Source organism: Lytechinus variegatus, chromosome 3 (genome assembly GCF_018143015.1).
Source record: "Lytechinus variegatus isolate NC3 chromosome 3, Lvar_3.0, whole genome shotgun sequence".
In the NCBI taxonomy this organism is placed as follows: Eukaryota; Metazoa; Echinodermata; class Echinoidea; order Temnopleuroida; family Toxopneustidae; genus Lytechinus; species Lytechinus variegatus.
This window is the reverse complement of record NC_054742.1, coordinates 71,320,772-71,341,761: the sequence shown is the minus strand read 5'-3', so window position 1 is coordinate 71,341,761 and position 20,990 is coordinate 71,320,772. Positions and strand designations below refer to the sequence as shown.

Below are 20,990 nucleotides of genomic sequence, written 5' to 3'. Positions count from 1 at the left end.
TTGTTATAATAACAAATTTGCAATAACAGTTATAAGCCACTGAAATTATTAAATTTGATTGGCTGAGGTAAACTTGTTATAGAAATTGTGCATTCATGATTGTAACAAGTAATTTTGAAACGGAACCCAGCACTCGTCAAAGCTTCATAGAAAGCTCCATTAGATCTGTCTTTAGGCCACACTGTATTTCCTAAGCTTCATGTACATCAAATCTCCATCTTTGCAATATTCCCCATATTTCGCCACCGTCTACATGTATCTCTCATTTCTTGTTTAAATGTTTTATTCATGATAAAGAACTATTAGACATCATCTTGTATGTTTTGTATTGTGATGGTAGTGTAAATACGTAATCAATGCCCACCACTCCACAATTGTGCTGGTACATGTCTAGCACTGTCAAGGATCATCAATTTTACTTCATTGTAGGGACAAACATGTGATCACTTTATGATATGGAAGCAGTTGCTGCTTTCAACAGACAGGCTCTTGCCAGGGAAATGCATTTATTGCATATACACTTTGTTTAAGGAAAAAAAATTAAGTGTTTATTTATTGAGTGGTTTTTGGATGGGAAGTGTGTTTATAAAATATTGCATGAAGGTAAGTAGCATCTGCCATTCTGTACCACAGGAAGCACCCACATAGAAGCAATAACCAAACTATTATCCAAAATGTAAAGTTCCCTACTTTTACAGCTTGGGTATGTATGTTAGCATGAGTATTTATTTTTAAAAGAAAAAGAAAAATGAATTTATTAAAAAAGAAAAAGAAAGAGTGGCTTCGAATTGGAAGTCTGTTTTATAAAATACATGTACTGCAAGAAGGGTAAGGAGCATCTCTTACTGTACCACAGGTATCACTGACATAGCATCGAGAAGCAAACTATTCAGAATGGGGGGGTTATCTGTTGTGTCACCCCCTCCACTCAAATACTGTTATGTCCCTATCTATGCTTGTGACAGGTGTTTTTTTCCCCTAAATTGTATGAATTGCACATTTTCTAAATAGTATTGTTCAACTGTCTAGGGTTGGAAACCAAATTATTTTCGTACATTGACCAATAAAAGAATCTTGAGTAATGATTTAGGAAGATGGTAAATTCTGACAATGGTTGTTTTCATGCAATTTCTCAGTCAAATCCAAGATTGTCCAAATAGATCAGTTATTTGAGCAGTCAATGACTCATATTTTGAAGAGGGGGAAGAATTACATTACATACCACGTAAATAACATTGAATGATTTATAAATGATTAATTGTTCTGTTATGCATTAACACTTGCATATCTAATCTATTTCCTTGTCACAAATACATATTTGATAGGATTGTATTTCAAACTTTGGTCGTGTTTGACAAACAGGAAAAACACATTCTTACTTTGGTTTCTTATGCTTACTTTACAAGAAAGTCCAATGAACCTGTTTGCTGTAGTAAACACAGAAAATAACAGTGTTAATAAGAATAAAAGAAAATAAATTCGAATAGAAATCATTGTCAGGGATTTGATAATGAAGTTATACTAATTGATCAAATTGTTTAATCAATATCAATCTTAAAGGGGAAATCCATCCTAAATTTCAAGTTTGCAAAATCTGTCAAAATGAAAAATGGGGAAAATCAACACCTTCTTTTCATTTCTAAGATTAAAAATGAAATTATGTAAATTCTTACTTGTATGTTTATTTCTTTTTCTCTTTTTATTTAAACTAATTTGACATCATGTTGGGGTTCCCCCTTTGAAATGTCTTGCTCTGGAGGTTGAATACAAATGTAGGATGGTCTAATAATCAATCAAATCATACATATGAGCACTGAGTGAAACGGTATCTGCCCTGATAGTTGTTGGCAATGGGGCCACGTTGCAGGTGGACGAGATAAGAAGGTATCATAAATAGCACTATGCGGTGCAGTATTCTGTGCTAATAAGCATGGAGCGCGGAATCCCCCTCAGAGAGTGCATCACATTAGGGCTGCCTTCACCACCCCGAGTTTTCAAATAAACGCGCTATTTCTGATACCGCAAATTATCCCGACATGAACAATCTCGAGATTATTTGTAATGGAGACCCAGTTATCGCGCCAGGTCGAAGGATTAATCTCGAGATTGCAATCCCAAGTTAACTTGGGATTATTTGCAAAATGGCGCACTATTAATTATCCCCCTAATTCGCAGGTGCAGATGCACACAGGATTATTAGTTCACGGCGTCAGACCATAATGCGTCGATGCCTCACTCGAGCAGGAATCGCTCTTCTTGCGATGGTGGAGACGGTGTTTCTTGAATCTCGAGATTCATCGTGAAGAGGGCCGATAGGGCTAAAATCTCGAGATTGAGAAAACTTGGGCTTGTGCAGCACCGCCTATTGGGCTCATTTAATAGCTATGCATCTTGGAAGATAAAATTTGTCTTTGTATATGGAATAAGACTTAGATTTGTATTCTGTATCCTCAAATGTCATGTATTTAATGAAATTCATACATTGGTATGTGAGGCATTGGTGATGGGATTTATTTCTTTATCTTATGTTGTGAGAAGCCTGTCTATAGGCCTTTATAAAAAAATAGAATTCTATCAGTATGATATAGTGATATTCAAGAAATAAGCTCCTGATTTCATTAACATTTGAATCTGAAGATAAGGAGGTAAATCCAAGATATATAATTTTAACAAAATCTGCAGAGTACTAACGTATTTCAATATTAATGGCAAAATTCCTCTTTTTAGAGTACAAGTACAATCTATTGATAATCTTTTAAAAAATGGGCCTTTGATTTTGTCATTAGGTAAAACTTTGATTTTTCAAAAGTTGACAGTTTTTCTGGCCAGTTTTAACCTTGAATGTTATGTTTTTCCTGTTCAATTCTTATGTATGTAAAAGTATTACTGGTCAGATCACTGATCAGCTGTTTTCTTTATTAATGATAACATTTTGGGTTGTCTGCTTTTCTTCGTATTTTTTTTACACATAAGAACATATTTACATGTCTGATGAACTATGATCAGTCACACATAGACTCTCTAACCTGTACTGATGAAAGTCCAATTGTGAAAAGCATTTGATTTGTAATTGTATCTTGTTTATTTCATACTTCCTAATTGGCAATGTCACATGATCCTTGTTTATGTGTAGCAGTGTACATACCGGTACCCCTTGTGACTGCTTGAGTAACTATTCCCATTTTCATCTTGGCAAATTGGTAATTTGTTAAATCCTTGTGCTCTATAAAATTCCATTCATTTAGTATTTTTGTGAGTTTGACTCTTGTCATTGTATAGTTTCTGTCTGTTTCTGAATGAATACAACTTTAGTGTACCTTATACAAGTTTGCTTGAGGACTCTAAACTGAAAAAAAAATGTTGAAGAATTAGGGTAATTAAGCTTTGAGCATGCATCTGAGGTCAGGAATGAAATCAGGAAAAAGAAAATCAGTCTGCAATCGATGCACTTTTAATTGATGGCTTTTAATGTTCTGCAGATATTGAGACTTGAGGGTGCTCTGTAACTGCTTCTCATCCAGTTGCGATTGTGTTGTTGAGTAAGAAAAAAACTGGGAGTGCAACCAGGGATGATGGCTAGAGCAGGCCATACAGTATTACTTGGTGCACTTTATCATTATTGACCCTGTTACCGGCTTGACTATAATGTATTTGAATGTATATAATACTAATTATCTTTTTGACGTGTCTCTTTCCATAGAATGAAAGCCTTCAAGAGCAGCTGAAAGAGAGAGACAGCCAGGCGGTGTCACTCCGCGATCGTCTCACCACTCTCCAGGCCGACCAGAGCAGCTCTGACAGTGCCGTGTCCAGTCTGGAGGACGCCCTCATTGACAAGGACCGTACCATTGAGAAGTTAAGGGCCGAGAAGGAGCAGGAGATCAAAGACAAGGAAGAAGCGATCGGGAGATTGGCTAAGCAGATCGAGGAGCTCAAGATGCAGGTTGGAGAGCTTCAGAAGAGCGTCTCGGAGAAGGAGGTAGAGTAAAGCTTTGGGGGCTCAGGGATGAGGGATGGGAAGATCAAGATTGGAAGACTGTATTAAAATCAGTAGGGGCATCCCCAAGACAAATTGAGGACCTAAACATTGAGTTTGAAGAACTCCTGATGAGGATCTAGAGAAGGGTTCAGGCTGTAAGAGAATAACTAGTGTAGGGTTCAGGGTTGGGTAATTGGAAGGAGCAGATTGGACGATAACCAAGAAGCAATCAGGAGATTGGTAAACCAGATCATGGAGCTCAAGAGGCAAGTTAGAGAGCTTCAGAAGAGTTTCTCGGAGAAGGAGGTAGAATGTTGTTAAGGGGGACAGGGTTGATATGTGGGTTACACTTCGTAATTCCGAAGCTTCATAATTCCGAAGGTTCTTTATTCCGAAGGTTCGTAATTCCGAAACACGTAAATTGCCTATACCTCGATGTTCGTTAATCCGAAAACGAAAAAGGGTTCGTTAATCCGAACATTTGTGGCGTAATTCCGACGATTCGTTTTCCGAAGGTTCGATAATCCGAAAACGAAATAAGGTTCGTTGTTCCGAAGGTTCGTTCATCCGAAAACGAAATAAGGTTCGTTGTTCCGAAGGTTCGTTAATCCGAAAACGAAATAAGGTTCGTTGTTCCGATAGAAATAGAAATCATTCAGTGGTAGGACAAATGGTTTCCCTTTGTGTTGAAAATCATAAACTATGGAACTTCTAAGATCTCATTGAATTAAGACTCCAACAATTCATCAATAATGTACACCTCACGTTTAAATGATGGATATATTTTTCTCCAGGCTTCTTTCCTGGATCTGAAGGAGCATGCCTCGACGGTAGCATCAGGAGCTCTGAAGAAGGACTCCAGGATCACGACACTGGAGATACAACTTGCTCAGAAGACGGAGGAACTCATCCAGGCTGAAAGTGAACTCAAGAAAGTGAGTGTGTCTTTAGTGTACAAGTAAGGTGTTTCATCTGCCTTGGGATCCTTGTGGTTCTCAAGTGGCAAAAGCTTGTGGATGAACAAAACTCTGTACACAAATTTATGCGTTTTTTATTACATAAAAATTTATACAGCTTCGCGTTTATGACGTCTCAAATAAAAAACTTGAAATTCTAATAACTTTCTTAATATTTAATGGATTTTCCTCAAACCTTCACCAATATTTTTGATTATTTTTCCTGCTGTTTTTAAAACAAACTTTTGTCAGGGTGACCTTCCCCTTTAAGATAAGGTGTGCTCTTCATTGAATAGCCTTCCTGAAGAATTTGATTAATGGTGACTAGTCACTTATAAGCTAAGTTTCAGAAATTTCTCAGAATTCCCATATTTTTCAGTGATTGGCTTACTGATCCCAGTATTTCAATTATTCTCGTTGCAATTTATTATTCAACATATCATTTTCATGAATTAAATCAAATTGAATTTATCAATCGAATTACCTTAGGACTCATTTAGTCAGAGTGAGCAATAATTGTTAGAGAAAGTTTTTAGGATTACAGGTGAATAGTTATCTCATCATCATTTCAAATAATGTTCACAAGCTGAAAGTCCAGTAATACTGAAAATCATAGAAAGTTGCCAACAAGAATAAGTATACGGCATTTCTACTAAAAGAACGCCTTGCTTGTCTTGCTAAATAATTGAGAAATACTTCATTTCTTTCAGAATAATAAAGCACTTAATTCTTTTGTATCCATAGAAACATTCACAAAGGTCGTTTTAACACCATCAGTTTAATCCATGGTTTATGCAGATTTTCTGTATAAATTACGCTTATTTACCTCTTATATTAAAAAATATCCAATGCTGATACATGCTTTTGTAACAGTGCGCCAAATTAACGTCTGTTACCATGGTTAAGTATGCTATTTTATTCATGAGTCCACTGTTTGAAGAGTAGACTCATTAATTCAAAACAATAGACTCATGAATAAAATAGCGTGGATAACCACGGCAACAGGCATCAATTTGCTGCACTGTAACAAAGGCATGCATCAGCATTGGACCTTTTTTTTTATTATACGCGGTAAATAAGCATGATTTATACAGGAAATCTGCATAAATCAAGGGTTCAGCCGAGGGTTTTAAAAACCACCTTTTTGTGAATTCGGGCCATGGCTGAGGTTCCATTTCATTTCAGAATTGACTATCTTTGATTATAGAAATATCTTGCCTGTTCTTCCCCAAAGCTCATTACTATTTAGTATTTTCCCCTCTTTTGTAGGGCTTTATAATGCAGTTTTGCCTTTTCACCCTTGGTCATTCACAAAAAAAAAATAGTTCTCCCTAAAATTTGCATGTGCAGTAGGTTAGGTTTAAAAAGAAAAGACAAAAGTAGTTTGCGAGGTTATTTTGGATCTTTGTGAACAGAATATTGTCATGAGGGATGTTGTGTTATTCTGTAGTTCATGTAAATAAATGTATTAGAAATTTATTTTGTGACATTTATTGTGACTATTATTCAAAAGTTGACATTTGTATGGACAATATCAAACCCCTCCCCATCCCCCGTAGAAGAATGTGATGCAATGCTTGATTGAACTTTTGTTTGAATGATGGTGATCGTGATGACTTAAAAAGTTCTTGGTGCATGGAAGAGACAAAGTTTCTTCAGAAAAAACAAGGAACAAGATATTATATAGGTGATTAAAAAAAAACTCTGTATGAGGTAGATGACAGAGTATTATATAGTCAGTCAGATAAATTCTTGGATCAAAAAAGATTCAACTAAGGTTGACTCACCTGTAAGCCTACACCCTATGTGTACAATGGAGGTTATATCCGTTTTAATATTGAAAGAGAAGTATTGAACACTTCAGTTTACCATGACAGCCTGTTTTCTCTTCGAAAGAGGTGCCTTCTATAGCTTTGCACTAATATGATGAATGGTTCTGTTACAAACTGCTATCTAATAGCTCTGTTCATAAAATTTCATCAGACCATGAAAAATGAAAGGTGGGTTCAAAGCCCGGGGGGGGGGTAGCGCACTTTCATTGATGGATTGATACCAGGCCGCGACCAAAGAAAGCGTACGAAGGATCTCTTTTTCAAGATTGGGCAGGCATGTTACGTACGTAACGTAATAAGGGTATCAAAAACACTAAAATACTGGAAGAAAGGGTATATATTCACTCGGAAAGCTTATGTTTTACGGTCAAATTTGCGAAAATATAAAAAAGACTTAAAAGCTTTATAAAGGGTATATTTTTTGGCCCAACACTATGTGTTTAGAGTCTGATTTGAGCAAGGTGAGGGAGGTGGGGCGGTACCAAACCCAATGTAAGTAAAGGTAAAACCGATGTCCGTGATCCTGCGGTCATGTCTGTGACATAACAATTAAAATATCACTACTTATTTAGGGAATTCAATTCAGGGATACTTGGGGTGCATTTTAGAATACAGAAATACTTTTAAAGGTGCTTTTTTTCGAAACCCCATTGTCGCGCTGGGTGTCCACTTATCAATGGAAGTGCCCCCCCCCCCCCGGGCTCAAGAAAGCAAAATTGAACATGCTCAAATTTTTGATGGCTTAAATCCTCTGTTGACATCTAGATCCATCTACAAACCAGGTGGAGAATAAATCTCGACAGTCAAACGAATATACATGAAACATAAATATGGTGGAATGTGACTGAGCCTGTAGGAATGAATGACAAATATTGTGTTATAAACTAAACTCTGGTGGTGTGGTGTGTGATTAAAGAGGTGCGAATAGGGTGCCGAGTTTGATCCCCTCTTTATCCCTGTTTGGATCCTTTCATTTTTCACCCTATATAATCCCATTCTTTCCATGCTAACTCAGACGCATCGTAGACTCCAGACGGTAAGTATTCATGGTGCATGTCTGCATGGTATCCATCTCATCTTCACAATCTATATCATGTTTTCCTCCTCCATTTCAAAGTATTAACATTATGACCCTCTTGAATAGTATATTTCATCGTAAAGGAATATTCACAAACACATAACAAGATGGCTACTGATATATTTTTTGCTCCGTATATGACTTAGGAATTTGGATGCATCAGAGTATTAAGATCATTATGACTATATAGAAAGAGTCAAATATAATGGTAACTAAAACTCTAGTAATATTAATCTGATCAGTCATTAAAAGTACCAGTTTGTATTTCACATGTGACATCACTTGTTTTGTGTGTATAGCATAGCTTGTTCTCTTTTCAATTTTAGAGTCAAAGCCTTAGACTGAGAGATCATTCTTTTTGCCATATTTATCAGAATTTGTAAAATAAAGGAATGGCACCCAGATGTGCTTTCAATCTTGCGAGGTATCTAATTTTAAGCCAAGTGAAAGGAAACAGTGATATTCCATAATGTTTAGGGCCAGGCTTTGATCGGATTTTAACCTATAGCTGTATATTATAGATATATTAGTGGTAATCCTTCATTATCACAAAAGCTGTGTATTCAAATTCATTGTTTTTGTGAATTGATTAATTTGTAAGAGGAAATCAATGTTAATGTTGGGAATAAAGTTAAGAACTCATGTTTGGTCGTGGTCTCAATGGTAGTGGAATAATGATGCCAACATAGAAACATGTAACATGAAGTATAAGTGTTTTGTTTTCATTTTAAAGTAAGGAGTCAGTGCAATAAAATATCTGAACTAAAATAACCTAATATCATATATTCAATACGATTGTGATATCTTTGTCTCAGACACTAAAGACCCTTTTTCCATTTTGAGTAAAAAAGAAAAAAAATCCCCAACATGTATTTGTATGTGTATCTTGCATGAAGCCTTTAGATGTTTGACACCCCCTCTCTATCCCATATACTTGTAACGCTACTGTGCTTTGTCTGTTTAGAATTTCATATTTCTTTCTCAGCAAAAAGTATCGCCACTGCGTAAAGAATAGCTTGAAATTACAAGTCAAATGCTTGAGTTAATCTGCTTATATTTATACATGTATCTATTTGTATGCCTCTTTGAGTGAGCTATGAATCAACCGATATGCATCCTTTAAAAAGAAGCTGAGATGCCTCACAAAATCAGATTCAGTGTATGAATGCTGCTTGCATGGTTCAGTAGTACCACACTACATTTGCTATACTATTGAATGAAAAAGCAAGTGATGTTTGCTTTTTCTCTGCCCTCATGATATCACAGCAGTTGATGTTTAAAGGGATGGTCCAGGCTGGAGTTTTATCTCAAATAGCATAAAATTCACAAAGCAAAATGCTGAAAATTTGATCAAAATCAGATAACAAATAACAAATTTATTGAATTTTAATTAAAGCTTTGCATTATTCTGGTGCAACAGTTCTAGGCACTTCTTTATGAATAGCAATAGGTGGGCTGATGATGTCACATCCCCACTTGTTCTTTTGTATTTTATTATATGAAATGATGAAACATTTATGATTTCATGTAATAACAAGAAAAAAGAAAGTGGTGATGCGACATCACCAGCCCACCTCATGAATATTCATGACGATGTGCATATAACTGTTTTGACAAAATATTGATAAAATTTAGAATTCAATAACTTCGTCATTTGTTATCTGATTTTGATGAAATTTTCAGCATTTTGCTCTTTGAATTTTACTCTATTTATTTAGATATAAAATATTTTCAGCCCAGACCATCCCTTTAATGAATATCATCCTTATGGCTATACATACAGAGGGTTTTCTCCTGCTTCGTAGACGTCTTCATCCAGTGGGTGTTTGTTTCAGTAATCAATAATAGTGATTGATCAGTCAGCTAGGTCAACACAGATACTTAGACTAATTAAAAACATCAACAGTGCTTTCACTAATCATGAGACAATGTATGGGGTACAGTTGATTGAGCATTACGTTTTTTCATATTTGAATTGGCATTATAATTTATATTTTAGTCTGATAGTTCAATATTGGTAAAAGTTAAGCTAAAAGTAACTTTTTAAAATCTGAGTGACTTGTTGGCTCGGACAAGTCATTTATACTTGTTTGAATGTTCCTCCAAACAAAATTGTGATTTTTTTAATCATTTATTTCAGAGAAGGCATCTATATATTTAGTTAGGAAATGATATCCAACTTGAGATAATGCTCACTCTTGTGAATAAAGTTGTTGTAAACAGGCCGTATCAAATGAATGATTGTTATGGATTCTTTGAATATGTGGTGATTTGCATTTTATTTAGATGATATACAACTGTTTTAGTTTTAGAGACATTACATCCCTATCCACAGTAAAGGCAGAGCTGAAATCAGCTCAAAAGGCTTTACTTTTCGGAGGCTTCAAGAGTTTTGATCAGTTATGGGATTAAATGCACCTTCCTGAAAACAACTGGGGAATTCATTGCATTCTGATCCACAGATCTAACAAAAGTTACAATTTAGATTTTGCATGTGTCTCTATTTATATTTCTGAACATTGTAATTTTTCAATGGAAATGTCCTTTCCTATCTGGAATTGAAATAAAAAATCAATATTATTCTTCAGCATATATATCTCAATTGCTGAAATAGGAATTGGGCGGGACAGGGAGGGGGGGGGTCCACCTATCGTATTCTTCGTATTTTCCTGTGATTTATTGATAAATCTGGCTTTTAGGATTAGCCAACTTCTAACCTTCTTTTAAAGTAGAATGTCTCATCTTCTGATTTCATTTACATGGATGCTCTAAACAAAAAAAAAATCACATGTGAATAATGTTTTATATGTGTTCTTTGTCTTCCTGTTTCTGTTTTGACAGCTGAAGGATGAGAGAGACTCCAGCTACACTCAAGAGATCCAGGAGCTGCAGGGATCCGTGTCTGCGATGAAGGAAGAGGTCCGCAAGTCGCACGCAGAGGTCGACAGGCTCCTGGAGATCATGAAGGAGATGGAGGGAGAGAAGAACGACAAGGAGAAGAGGATTAAAGACCTAGAAAGGTATGAAGTGATGGGAACCTTGTCTGTGAACTCACTTGGTCTAAGTTCTAGGTTGCTGGACACCAAACCCATTTGGTTAGCTCTTACATTGATTTATTTACCTTTGGGTTCATTCATCATCATTGTGGTTTAGTCCAATAAACAAGTGGTTTAACTTACATTTGGTCTACAAAGATTGCTGCCATTGTGCACAGGTCTGTCAATTTCAACTCCAGCCCCTGCGTACCATGACACTACCTCCGGGGACAGTGGCGGACCGTGACCCGGAGGAGACAAAGCATTGGAGGGGCACTGTATTGTGTGTGAACAATGCTGTGCCCCTCCAATGCTTTGTCTCTTTTGGGTCGCGGTCCGCCATTGACTGGGGACCGTGGCGCCCTTAGACTTGAGAAACCTTGAGCCATCACCGCAACCCTGTACGTGTTTACCTCCTGGGGATGTCTGCCTGTACAGTTCCCCGACGGTGCATCCCGGTAGTGCATGGGTACATGGGGCTGGAGTCATAATTGAAAGGAGCATCATTCCCTTTGATCATTAAAGGTAGTCAGATGGAATAAGACCAAATAGGTCTGAGACAAAATGGTGCTAATAAATAGGCTAAGTGGCATTTAGATCAAGTGGTTGTTAGAAGGTCTTATTGTAGTGGAACGGGATTAATAATAGTGTGGATTGAGACAAAAGGATAATATACAAAATGAGACTAAATGGTGATTCTTGAATGATATGAGGCAAATTGCTGCAATAATATACTTGATGGGATGTGCATAAGAATCTATTAAAACATCTTCAGCAATTCCCATTGACACATTCAATCTAATAGGTGAGAGATAACACATTTATGAAGATGGACAGTAACATAACAGGTGTGTGGGGCTTTATTTCATTTAGACATTGGGGATTAGTTTGGTATGTCAGTTGTTGTTGTTGCATAATATGGCTCTTGTAGGATAAAATTCTTCTGCACAGTTGGTGTGCTCTTGAACCTGGGTTGGTCTTATTTTTATCATCTGCTGGGGCCTTTTAAAAATCTATTACTTGAATCAACAAATTACTTATTCACTTGACTCTACTGTTTCTGAATAAAGCATTTGAGAAAATTCAGTGATAAACCAGGGGGGCGTTTCATGAAAGCACTTGTCGGGCGTTTTATCTGACCAGTCCAATTTTATCCGACAGTTACCATAGGAACAGTGCCTCTCAGCCAATCAAAATCATGGAAAGATGTCAGATCCGACAAGTTGTCAGGGGAGCGTTTCATCAATATTTTCATCCGACAAGTTGTCAGATCTGACATCTTTCCATGATTTTGATTGGCTGAGAGGCACTGTTCCTATGGTAACTGTCGGATAAAATGGGACTTGGATAAAACGTCCGACAAGTCCTTTCATGAAACGCCCACCTGATGTTTGAAAGATTTTTCTCACAAACTGTAGAAAGTTTCTACCACATAATAATCAGCTATGTATGCACTGGAATAAGAAGATTCAATTTGCATGAACACAATTATAACCACAAAAAAATAATAATTGTGAAAGACATGACTTTGAATATTGCTATTATTCATTTACTTTCCACTATGCAACAAATTATTGCTCATGTTAAAATACAATGTGAGACCACCTTTTTTTCTTTTTTACTGTGGGTGTTGATCCATGGAACTGGTGCAATTACATGGATATTGACCGCTACGTATTGCTTGTTATCATATTCATATTAAATAGAAAAGCACAATCAACGATACCTTTAGCATATCAAATTACAAGTTGTGAAAAGTATTTGTGTGATGCATTTTATCAGAATGATATTATGTTCTGAATTGAGAGGGAAAAAATAGATTGACAATTAATTACAGGTGATTGCACATCTTATTATTGCATACTGTAGGCATTTCTGGGGCCCGTAACACAAAGCTTAGCAATGCTCGCAGAACATTTTTCTACGATTGATTGCATTGAATACAATACACAATCAATCGTGAAAATCAAGCGTACGATTAATCGCTAACCTTTGTGTTACAGAGCCCTGATGTGTATTTCATATCAACACTTTTCTCATGTGTATTATTATAATGCTAATTTTAAACACTATCTGTTGCTTCTTGAGCTCCTTAATTCCTATTAAAAAGTTGTAACAAGCCAATAACAAAAATGCCTTTTGCTTCCTGCTAACCTTTAACCTTCCAGCGTAATGAGAAAACATTGCCCAGGGTGAGTGACCTATGTATGTCATGACCTTAGATGACCTTTGACCTCATTGTGCATGAAGTATCATTGTCATTGCCTGATATTTTGTCATGTATTATGCATGTAGACATTTCAATTTTAGTGTTCATCTTTTCAAATTGTTTTTATATGACGTAATGAATTCATAAGTAAATTCCTTATTGACAGTGCAGTGATTGTGTTTTGTATTATCATAATTATCAATATTTACTTCCAACTCTTTAAGTAGTTCTGGAAAATTGTACCCTGCCTTTGATATTGTCGATTCCCTGTGTTTCTATTGGCAGAAAACACAACTCCTTACCACCATTTTTTCCATCTCTCGCCTCCAAATTTCATTTCATATTTTTATTTCATTTTCCCTGAATGGCTAGAAATGTTTACATTTTTTTTCTGCTTTAATGGAAATTTTCAAAGTTATTCTGGGGAGCGTTTCATGAAACGACTTGTCAGACGTTTTATCCGACAAGTACTGTTTTATCCGACAGTTACTATGGTAACAGTGCCTCTCAGCCAATCATAATCAAGGAAAGTTGTCAGAGCTGACAACTTGTCGGACGAAAATACTGATGAAACGTTCCCCTGATGTTGTACAAAGTTTTGTACCCTTATTTGTCTACTCTACACTGCACAGTTTAAAAATATATATTATTTGGCATGTGTGATGTTAACAATGTTATGATCTTGTATGTTCTGCATGGTTGATTCATATATATTCTGATGTTATTCCAGTCTTTAAAAAAATGTTCTGGTTGAAGATGTACTTTGTGGTAGGATGATAAAAAACACACATTGTGAAGGAAAGCAATGTTTCCCTAATGTTAATGTAAAAGATAGACCTATAGAGGAATTCTGTAGTAGGATTAACAGTATATATTGATGTAAATGAGAACCTGAAAAAAATCACCCCTGTAATTGGTGAGTGATTGACCGTAGTGGTGGAGACCTAGGTCATTGTTTCTTTTTTTTTGTCCTGCCTTTTTACCAAAAGAAAGAAAGAAGAGGATATCTGAGAGGAAGTTCATAAAAACTTCTGACTAATGCATTTCTTAAAGTTTTTCCATTTTAATATACAACCCTCCTCCTTTTAGACGACATCCTATCTACACCATGTGCAGGACATTTTAAATTTGGATTGTATTCCCCCAACCAAGACTAATGCTCTTGCATTATTTGACCCATATTACACCACTCTGAACAATACGGCATCCGGAGTAAGATCACAATGGATAACCTTCGTAAATGTCAACTAGAGATAGCGTAACCCCTGCATTGTGAGTTTAGAAGACTAATCACTCTTTTAAAGCATGTAAGAATCCAACCTTGCATCAGTCCGTCCCAAGGCACTTCAGGAGTGTTTCTCATCTTGCAACATCTCTGGTAACATCTTAGATTTATGTTTTCCCACAACAGTCAATTGAAGGATGTGAATAAGAAACTGGTGGCGGTCAAGCGAGATCAGCAGACTCAGAAACGCAAGAATGCCCAACTCTTGGAGGATTATAGGAGAAGAGAGGGAGAGATGTCATCGGATACACATCAGTTACAGGTTAGATTGTTATATGTTTTGCATCCGCAATAACTCTTCTGATTTGATCAGAATTCATGTATCAAAAAAATGTACTCATTCAGTTTTACACTACTGCTGATATAAAGACATCATATGATATTCTCAGTATACTATTTTTTACTCAGGTTTTCCTTCTCATTTCATCACCTATAAAACGACAAACCATCATTTCTTGTGCTACTATAGACTTAAATGCTGAATACTGATCATGATTAAGTCTAATTTAATGTATCTTGTGAATATAAAATAAACTTCAAGATCTGAAGAAAAAAAAATTACCACCCCTTTCTTGGCCAATATCTGCCTGTTTATTTTTATGTAATTAGGTTTTGGTTGGCCTCCACATAATATAAACCAATAACAACTGAATAATGTACATCATTCAATATTGGTTTGTAACATTTTTAAATGTTGAAATTAACAGGATATGGTGAAGGAGAAAGAAGATCGTGTCGAGGAGTTAGCTGAGGCACTTAAAGAAAGTGTGACAATAACGGCAGACAGAGAAATGTTGATTGCACAACAAACCGAAGCCATTTCCAAGCTGAAAAAGCAGGTTTGTAAATTAATTCATTAGTCATGATGCATGATATTCTTCTATTCATTCATTCCTCTTTCAAAAACTTTTAGAAATCTATTGATAATTAATCTGGTTGTAATGATTCTGATAGATATTGTCAATTTAAAAAAGAAGGTAATCTGAGCTCTCCATATTTAGTACTTTCACTAGTTTGGGTAGTAAGTTCACTCTGGTTAGCTTGTAGTGTAAATAAACTTTTACTCTACTCCAATGAAACTTTGTTATTGTGTACTTGTTTAATTGTGTAATTCACAATATTATATTGTCACCAGTGGCTTTCCATAGTTTCACCTGAGTATATTTCTTGAGTTTGGTATTGTAATTACAATGATTCTGCCATGAAAAAACGATACCACACCATCGTTTCATCACAATTTTTCTTTGTACTGGCTTGGTGGCAGCGGTGGGATGTTTGGGATGATGCACAAAAAAATAAATGAATAAATATCCTTCAGTTTCAGGTTTTTCATTAATTACTATGGAGACTGAAGTATAAAGATGTCTTCAAATATTACCAGTTTATGTAATCCTCACTTAGATGTATTAGTGTAGGCAACATTGTGAGGGAATTCCTGACATATAATTCTACCAGGACAATTTGAGAGTCCAGATCAAAGTAGTGATAAATCAAATATAGAATGGCGCCATCTCTGGCAAGTTTATGACCATTGCTAATATTCAACTATGTGATCAGTGTGGTGCCACTTGCAAGCTCTTCATTCATCTTAAAGAGAGAGACTGCATGCATGTGTGTAATGATTATGAAGTTTTGAATTATAACATTAAATTCTGTTATGACAAAGATATGGTAAATCTGACCGATTTCCCCCTCCCCCCTAAATTTGTTGATCTCATCTATTTCAGTTCAGTATTTTTTTTTATAGTTCTTGCATGGTAGTTTTCACAATTAGACTTTTAAGTCACTCTTGAATTTCTTCTTGTGTGTACTGCAGGTACACAATATTTTGTAGACTATCAGTATATACATTGAATGCAATTGTAATGATGATTCGTCCAATAAAATCAATTGTGGAATGGCAGGGAGAATGCATCTGACTAATTAAAGATATTCTACCAAACGACTCATCTTTTTGAATCTATATGTTATTCTGTTGTATATCAATAAGATAATAATGTGCAACATTTATATAGAACTTAATACAATTTTTCTAGTGCTGCATACTATTATACCGGCTTCCACGTGGCTTGAGTATTTAAGGAATTGAATCTGCTATGCACCTTGATTCTTATGGATGTCTTTAAAGTAAAAATGAAGCCTTTGTAAAAACTGTCGAATTGGAATCTTTTTGAAATGCCCCTAGAATCGTTTCAAATCAGCAAATTGTAACAAACGTAGTGTTAGTAGTGATAGGTCCCAGGAATGTGTGAGCTTGTATAATTGAGTTTAACAGACTTGATGTATCAATCAGATACGATTATTTACATCTTGGACTGAGCTTTCACATCACCATCCAAAAGATGTGACTAGGGGTCCATTGCAGAAAGTCCCAAATGCGCGCTGGTGATTGGTTGAATATCAAGTTGCGATTGATTGCAACTCTTTCTGCAACGGGACTGAGGGACCCCGTCTTACAAAGAGGAAATTTGCACAATGTCCTTTGTAAACAAAGGAGAACACGCCACATTGTCAAGAAATCAATGAATTTATGGATATACGTTCATATCTAGAATTTTTAAAAACAAACATGCATTTTATATGTTTTGCTAGCTTTCCATAGTTGTGATTGATTGGATAAATCACAACTCTTTGTAAGACGGGGCCCAGGGCTTGAACCTCTGCATCAATTTGTAACTTCTCACATCTAGATTGGTTTTCAGTCACACACCAAAATGCCAAATGAGAATGAGAATAGAAAACAGGGACATTCTTGCAACTTTTCTTAGCAATATATATTCAAATTACACTTTAATATCACATTGACTGATCGTCTTTAAATTTGGTTTTCATTCCCACACGTAGCTTGAAGATGTGAGGAGAGAATTGGATGACGTAAGAAAACAACTGTCTATGGCCAGCAACAAACTTTCAACAACTCAAGTTCTTCTCAAAGAGAAGGAAGCCAAACTGAAAGCGGTACAGGCTGAGGGTAGAAAGCATCTAGAGGAAGCCCTCGGCATGAAGTAAGTCAAATAATACTCCTTTTTGTGAAATAATTTTGAAATATTTGAACAATCTTCTTTTGTGCCTCTATTGTGGGTGTGTCGTGGTCTAGTGGTTCTGACTCTCACCTTTGAAACAGAGGGTCGTGGGTTTGAATCCTAGCCATGGTGTATTTTTCTTCAGTACAAAATTTATCCACACTGTGCTGCACTCAACCCAGGTGAGGTGAATGGGTACCCAGCAGGATTAATTCCTTGCATGCACTGAACGCCGGTGATGGTAGCTCGAGCTGAAGCCAGGGTAGTAATAGCAGCGCTTTGTATCTCCAGGCAAAAAGCACTTAGTAAATATAGCTATTATTCTTATTACTGGTATAAACTTAAAACCCCATCTTTAAGAACAAACCTTTTGTTTTTAATAAATAAAAGGCAAGGCATTTAAAATAGTATATCAGGTCGGGAAGGTGATGATTCATATTTCACTAGTTCCAAGATTTTTTTTCTAACTTATTTTTTCAGATAGAACATGCATTCTTATCTACTGGATGCAAGCCAGAAATGTCCTCACATTATTCAACTTTCCCAGAAAGCTTTTAATATTCAAATCTAGCAGGTTTTTTTCCTATTTTATTATGTAAGATTACATATTATTTCAAATACATTTTTCTCCCTTGTAAAAAAAGTGGAAAATAAAAATACCTGTGCTGCAATAAAGAAGAGACAACTTGTGTGATTATCATACCATCTCCTTGAGATGAATCAGATGATTTTTCATTTTAAATCTTATATTTTCAATACCGGCACCTTTCCAAGTAATTCCATTGTGTTAAGCCATCATCAATATATTTGCTTTGACATCCTCACAAACGGAAATGATAATAAAGAGAGGGGATCAAGGCAAGACTTGGTGAGGTTGGTTGAAACCCAAGGTGTGATGCTATGCACTGTTGCACCCTTCCTGTCAGCATACCTGACGTGATAAAATATTGGTATGTCACATTGTCACACCTGGTTTTCTTCCTATCTATCACATTACGTATGCAGCACAGTCAATATTCCCATCATGTGAAATGTAGGAACATACCTTTCAGAGTGAGGTGTTCCTGAGGCATGGCCAGTATTTCAATTCGTAGATCATTTCTGTACGTATATTGTAATATTAAGCAAATAATAGCCTGTGGTAAAGTTGATGGCCAAACTATCACTTTCGAGGCAAGTACATCCAGCTTGCTGAGAAAGTGATAGTTTGCCTCGTCACCTGAAATCAAGAGAGGATTATATGGTTTATATTCCATACCAGGAACCACTATAACGAAGAAACTTATTTATAGGTCTCTATAAGAAAAAGTTTTATTTAAAAAAAATCAAGGTTTCCTTTGAAAAAATCCATTGAGGGGATTATGCTTGTCGAAACTGGTTTCTGACCAATCCTATACCAAGATTCTTAGTATGAGGAATATGAATAGTTTCTATCAAGAAAATGATAAGAGTCATATGATGGAGATGGAGTCAAGAAAAGATTAAGTTATATGTCTCCAAGCATGTTCTTTCAAATGTTAGTCAAGTTTGGGATACAATGCTGCTTTTTTTACCACAGATCATAGGGAGAGAAATATGCTTTGATTTGCTATGCATTTTCAAACAGAACGACCGAAATGGAGATTTAAATTCATGGGACAAAGACAAAGTATTTAATTGTTACCCATAGTTAAATCGTCTCGGTTCAACTTGATAAACTTCAGCAAATACGTAGCTTTTAAAATAAGTTTTGCAGAAATATGGTTGATCTCACTGTGGAGGTATTGAAAAGTGAATAATATACTTAAAAAACCCAAAAGGTGAAAAGGATAGATAGAGCAAATGCTGTCACTCCTTTGCATTTTAAAGGGTGAATTACCCCTTCCCACCCTTTCATAGTTCAGAGTGTACCCTAGTGACAGTGATGCATCAGAGATAGAGACCAACCCATTTTAGATAAAGATGGAGAGGAATATAAAATAACTCAGTATTATTGATCAGATAGTAGCTTGTATAAGATGATGGATAAGAGGTGTATACTTATGTGATTGTCATTGATCTATCTGTAAAGATAATAACTGCTCCTTCAGGAGTGGACCTTGCTTCATCTTTAAGAACAACCATCAACAGAAATATGTGCTTAATATTTTGTTGACATTATTCAGACAACTTCTGATTGATAACATGCGATATGAACATGTCAAAGATAGACGTTGAAATAAAGGAGTGTGTTTCCCTGTTGGCTAGTCATGGAAGTAATCATTCATCAGTGTTATAATCACTCTTTAAATCAGTTGACTCGAGTGAAGTTACAGGAAATTCCAGAGAGTTTGCTGAGCTTTGATCTGGATTGGAAATAAGAGTAAGCTTGGTGGATCCTCATCAGGCTGAGTTTGCACATGTAAGACCCGTTTCATAAAACTTGTTATAGTAACACATTTGCAATAACAGTTAAAAGCTACTGAAATCATTGAATCTGATTGGCTGATGGTAAATTTGTTATAGAAATTGTGCATTTGTTATTATGACCAAGTCTTTATGAAACAGGACCTTTGTCTTTAGATTCCAGCCCTCTCTGTTTGGGGGCATTTCTCGATGATGCATGGATGCATGTGATGTTATGATTAGGTAATCACAAGCTAAAACTGGGTGTGCAAATCGGACAGCTGATTCGCAAAATAGTGCAGTCTTGTGCAAATTATTTTTTAAGTCTTGAAATTGAACCCAAGAATAGCTTGATGATATCATCTTCAATATATACGCTAGTTCTCCTTGAGAGATAGCACAATAATTTGAAATACCCAGGCTGATGAAGACATGCTTGCTGTGTCTGGACATGCTTATCAAGGGCAAGATGTTGTCTGGCCTGGGACCCGTTTCATCAACAAGCTACCACTTATGGCAACTTTGCTGACATTACCATGGTAACATGGCTCAGCAGCCAATCACCATCAAGGTTAACATGGCAGTTGCCATAATGGCGAAGTTACAATAGTTGTATCTCTTTATGAAATGGACCCCTGGTGCCCGTTTCATGAAGCTGTTCGTAAGTTACGAATGACTTTACGCACGACTGGTGATCCTTTCTTGTGTTATATGTTATATCCCTATATAGCTGACTTATGTAAAGAACATGTTCCAGTCATTAGTAAAGTTGTGCGTAACTTTACAAACAGCTTTATGAAACACCACTCTGGTACAATCGGACAGTGACCAAGTCATGAGAGATCACTATGGCATTGTGGCATATCAGGGAGTGTCTTATCAATGAGTTACCTAGCCTTCTGAGATAATGCACATGAAATATGCCTATGATTGACATGAATGAATGAATATGATAACAAATTCGCCCCCTGAGCTGTCGAGAAATTTTTCCATGTCACAGTATCAAAAGATACCCCCTTTTCCATCAGTTGATGTCATCGTCAGATATCCACTAAGATATGATATGGGAAATTCAGTTTAAAGAGTCATCTTAGAATCAAGGTATAGAATGACCTTTAAGAATGTATTTTTATTGTTTATTTTTTTTTGGGGGGAGGGGGTGGGGTTACTAATGGAAAATATTTTCATTATCCTACCCAGTTACATTGCCAAATTAGAATTATGTATGA

At 36.0% G+C, this 20,990-nt stretch overlaps 1 protein-coding gene across 6 annotated transcripts in view; it reads left to right on the top strand.

Moving 5' to 3' along the window:
• LOC121411851 (ELKS/Rab6-interacting/CAST family member 1-like) overlaps positions 1–20,990 on the top strand; it is a 91,125-nt gene that overhangs the window by 38,311 nt on the left and 31,824 nt on the right. For 4 of the 6 annotated variants that reach the window (XM_041604726.1, XM_041604730.1, XM_041604727.1 and 1 more), the window contains 8 exons: positions 3,701–3,979; positions 4,774–4,914; positions 7,783–7,803; positions 10,687–10,865; positions 13,049–13,072; positions 14,501–14,636; positions 15,082–15,213; positions 17,219–17,379. In XM_041604726.1, coding sequence (XP_041460660.1) covers positions 3,701–3,979; positions 4,774–4,914; positions 7,783–7,803; positions 10,687–10,865; positions 13,049–13,072; positions 14,501–14,636; positions 15,082–15,213; positions 17,219–17,379 — 1,073 coding nt within the window. The remainder of the gene's footprint in view (positions 1–3,700; positions 3,980–4,773; positions 4,915–7,782; positions 7,804–10,686; positions 10,866–13,048; positions 13,073–14,500; positions 14,637–15,081; positions 15,214–17,218; positions 17,380–20,990) is intronic. The other 2 variants (XM_041604728.1, XM_041604729.1) reach the window with 2 other exon arrangements.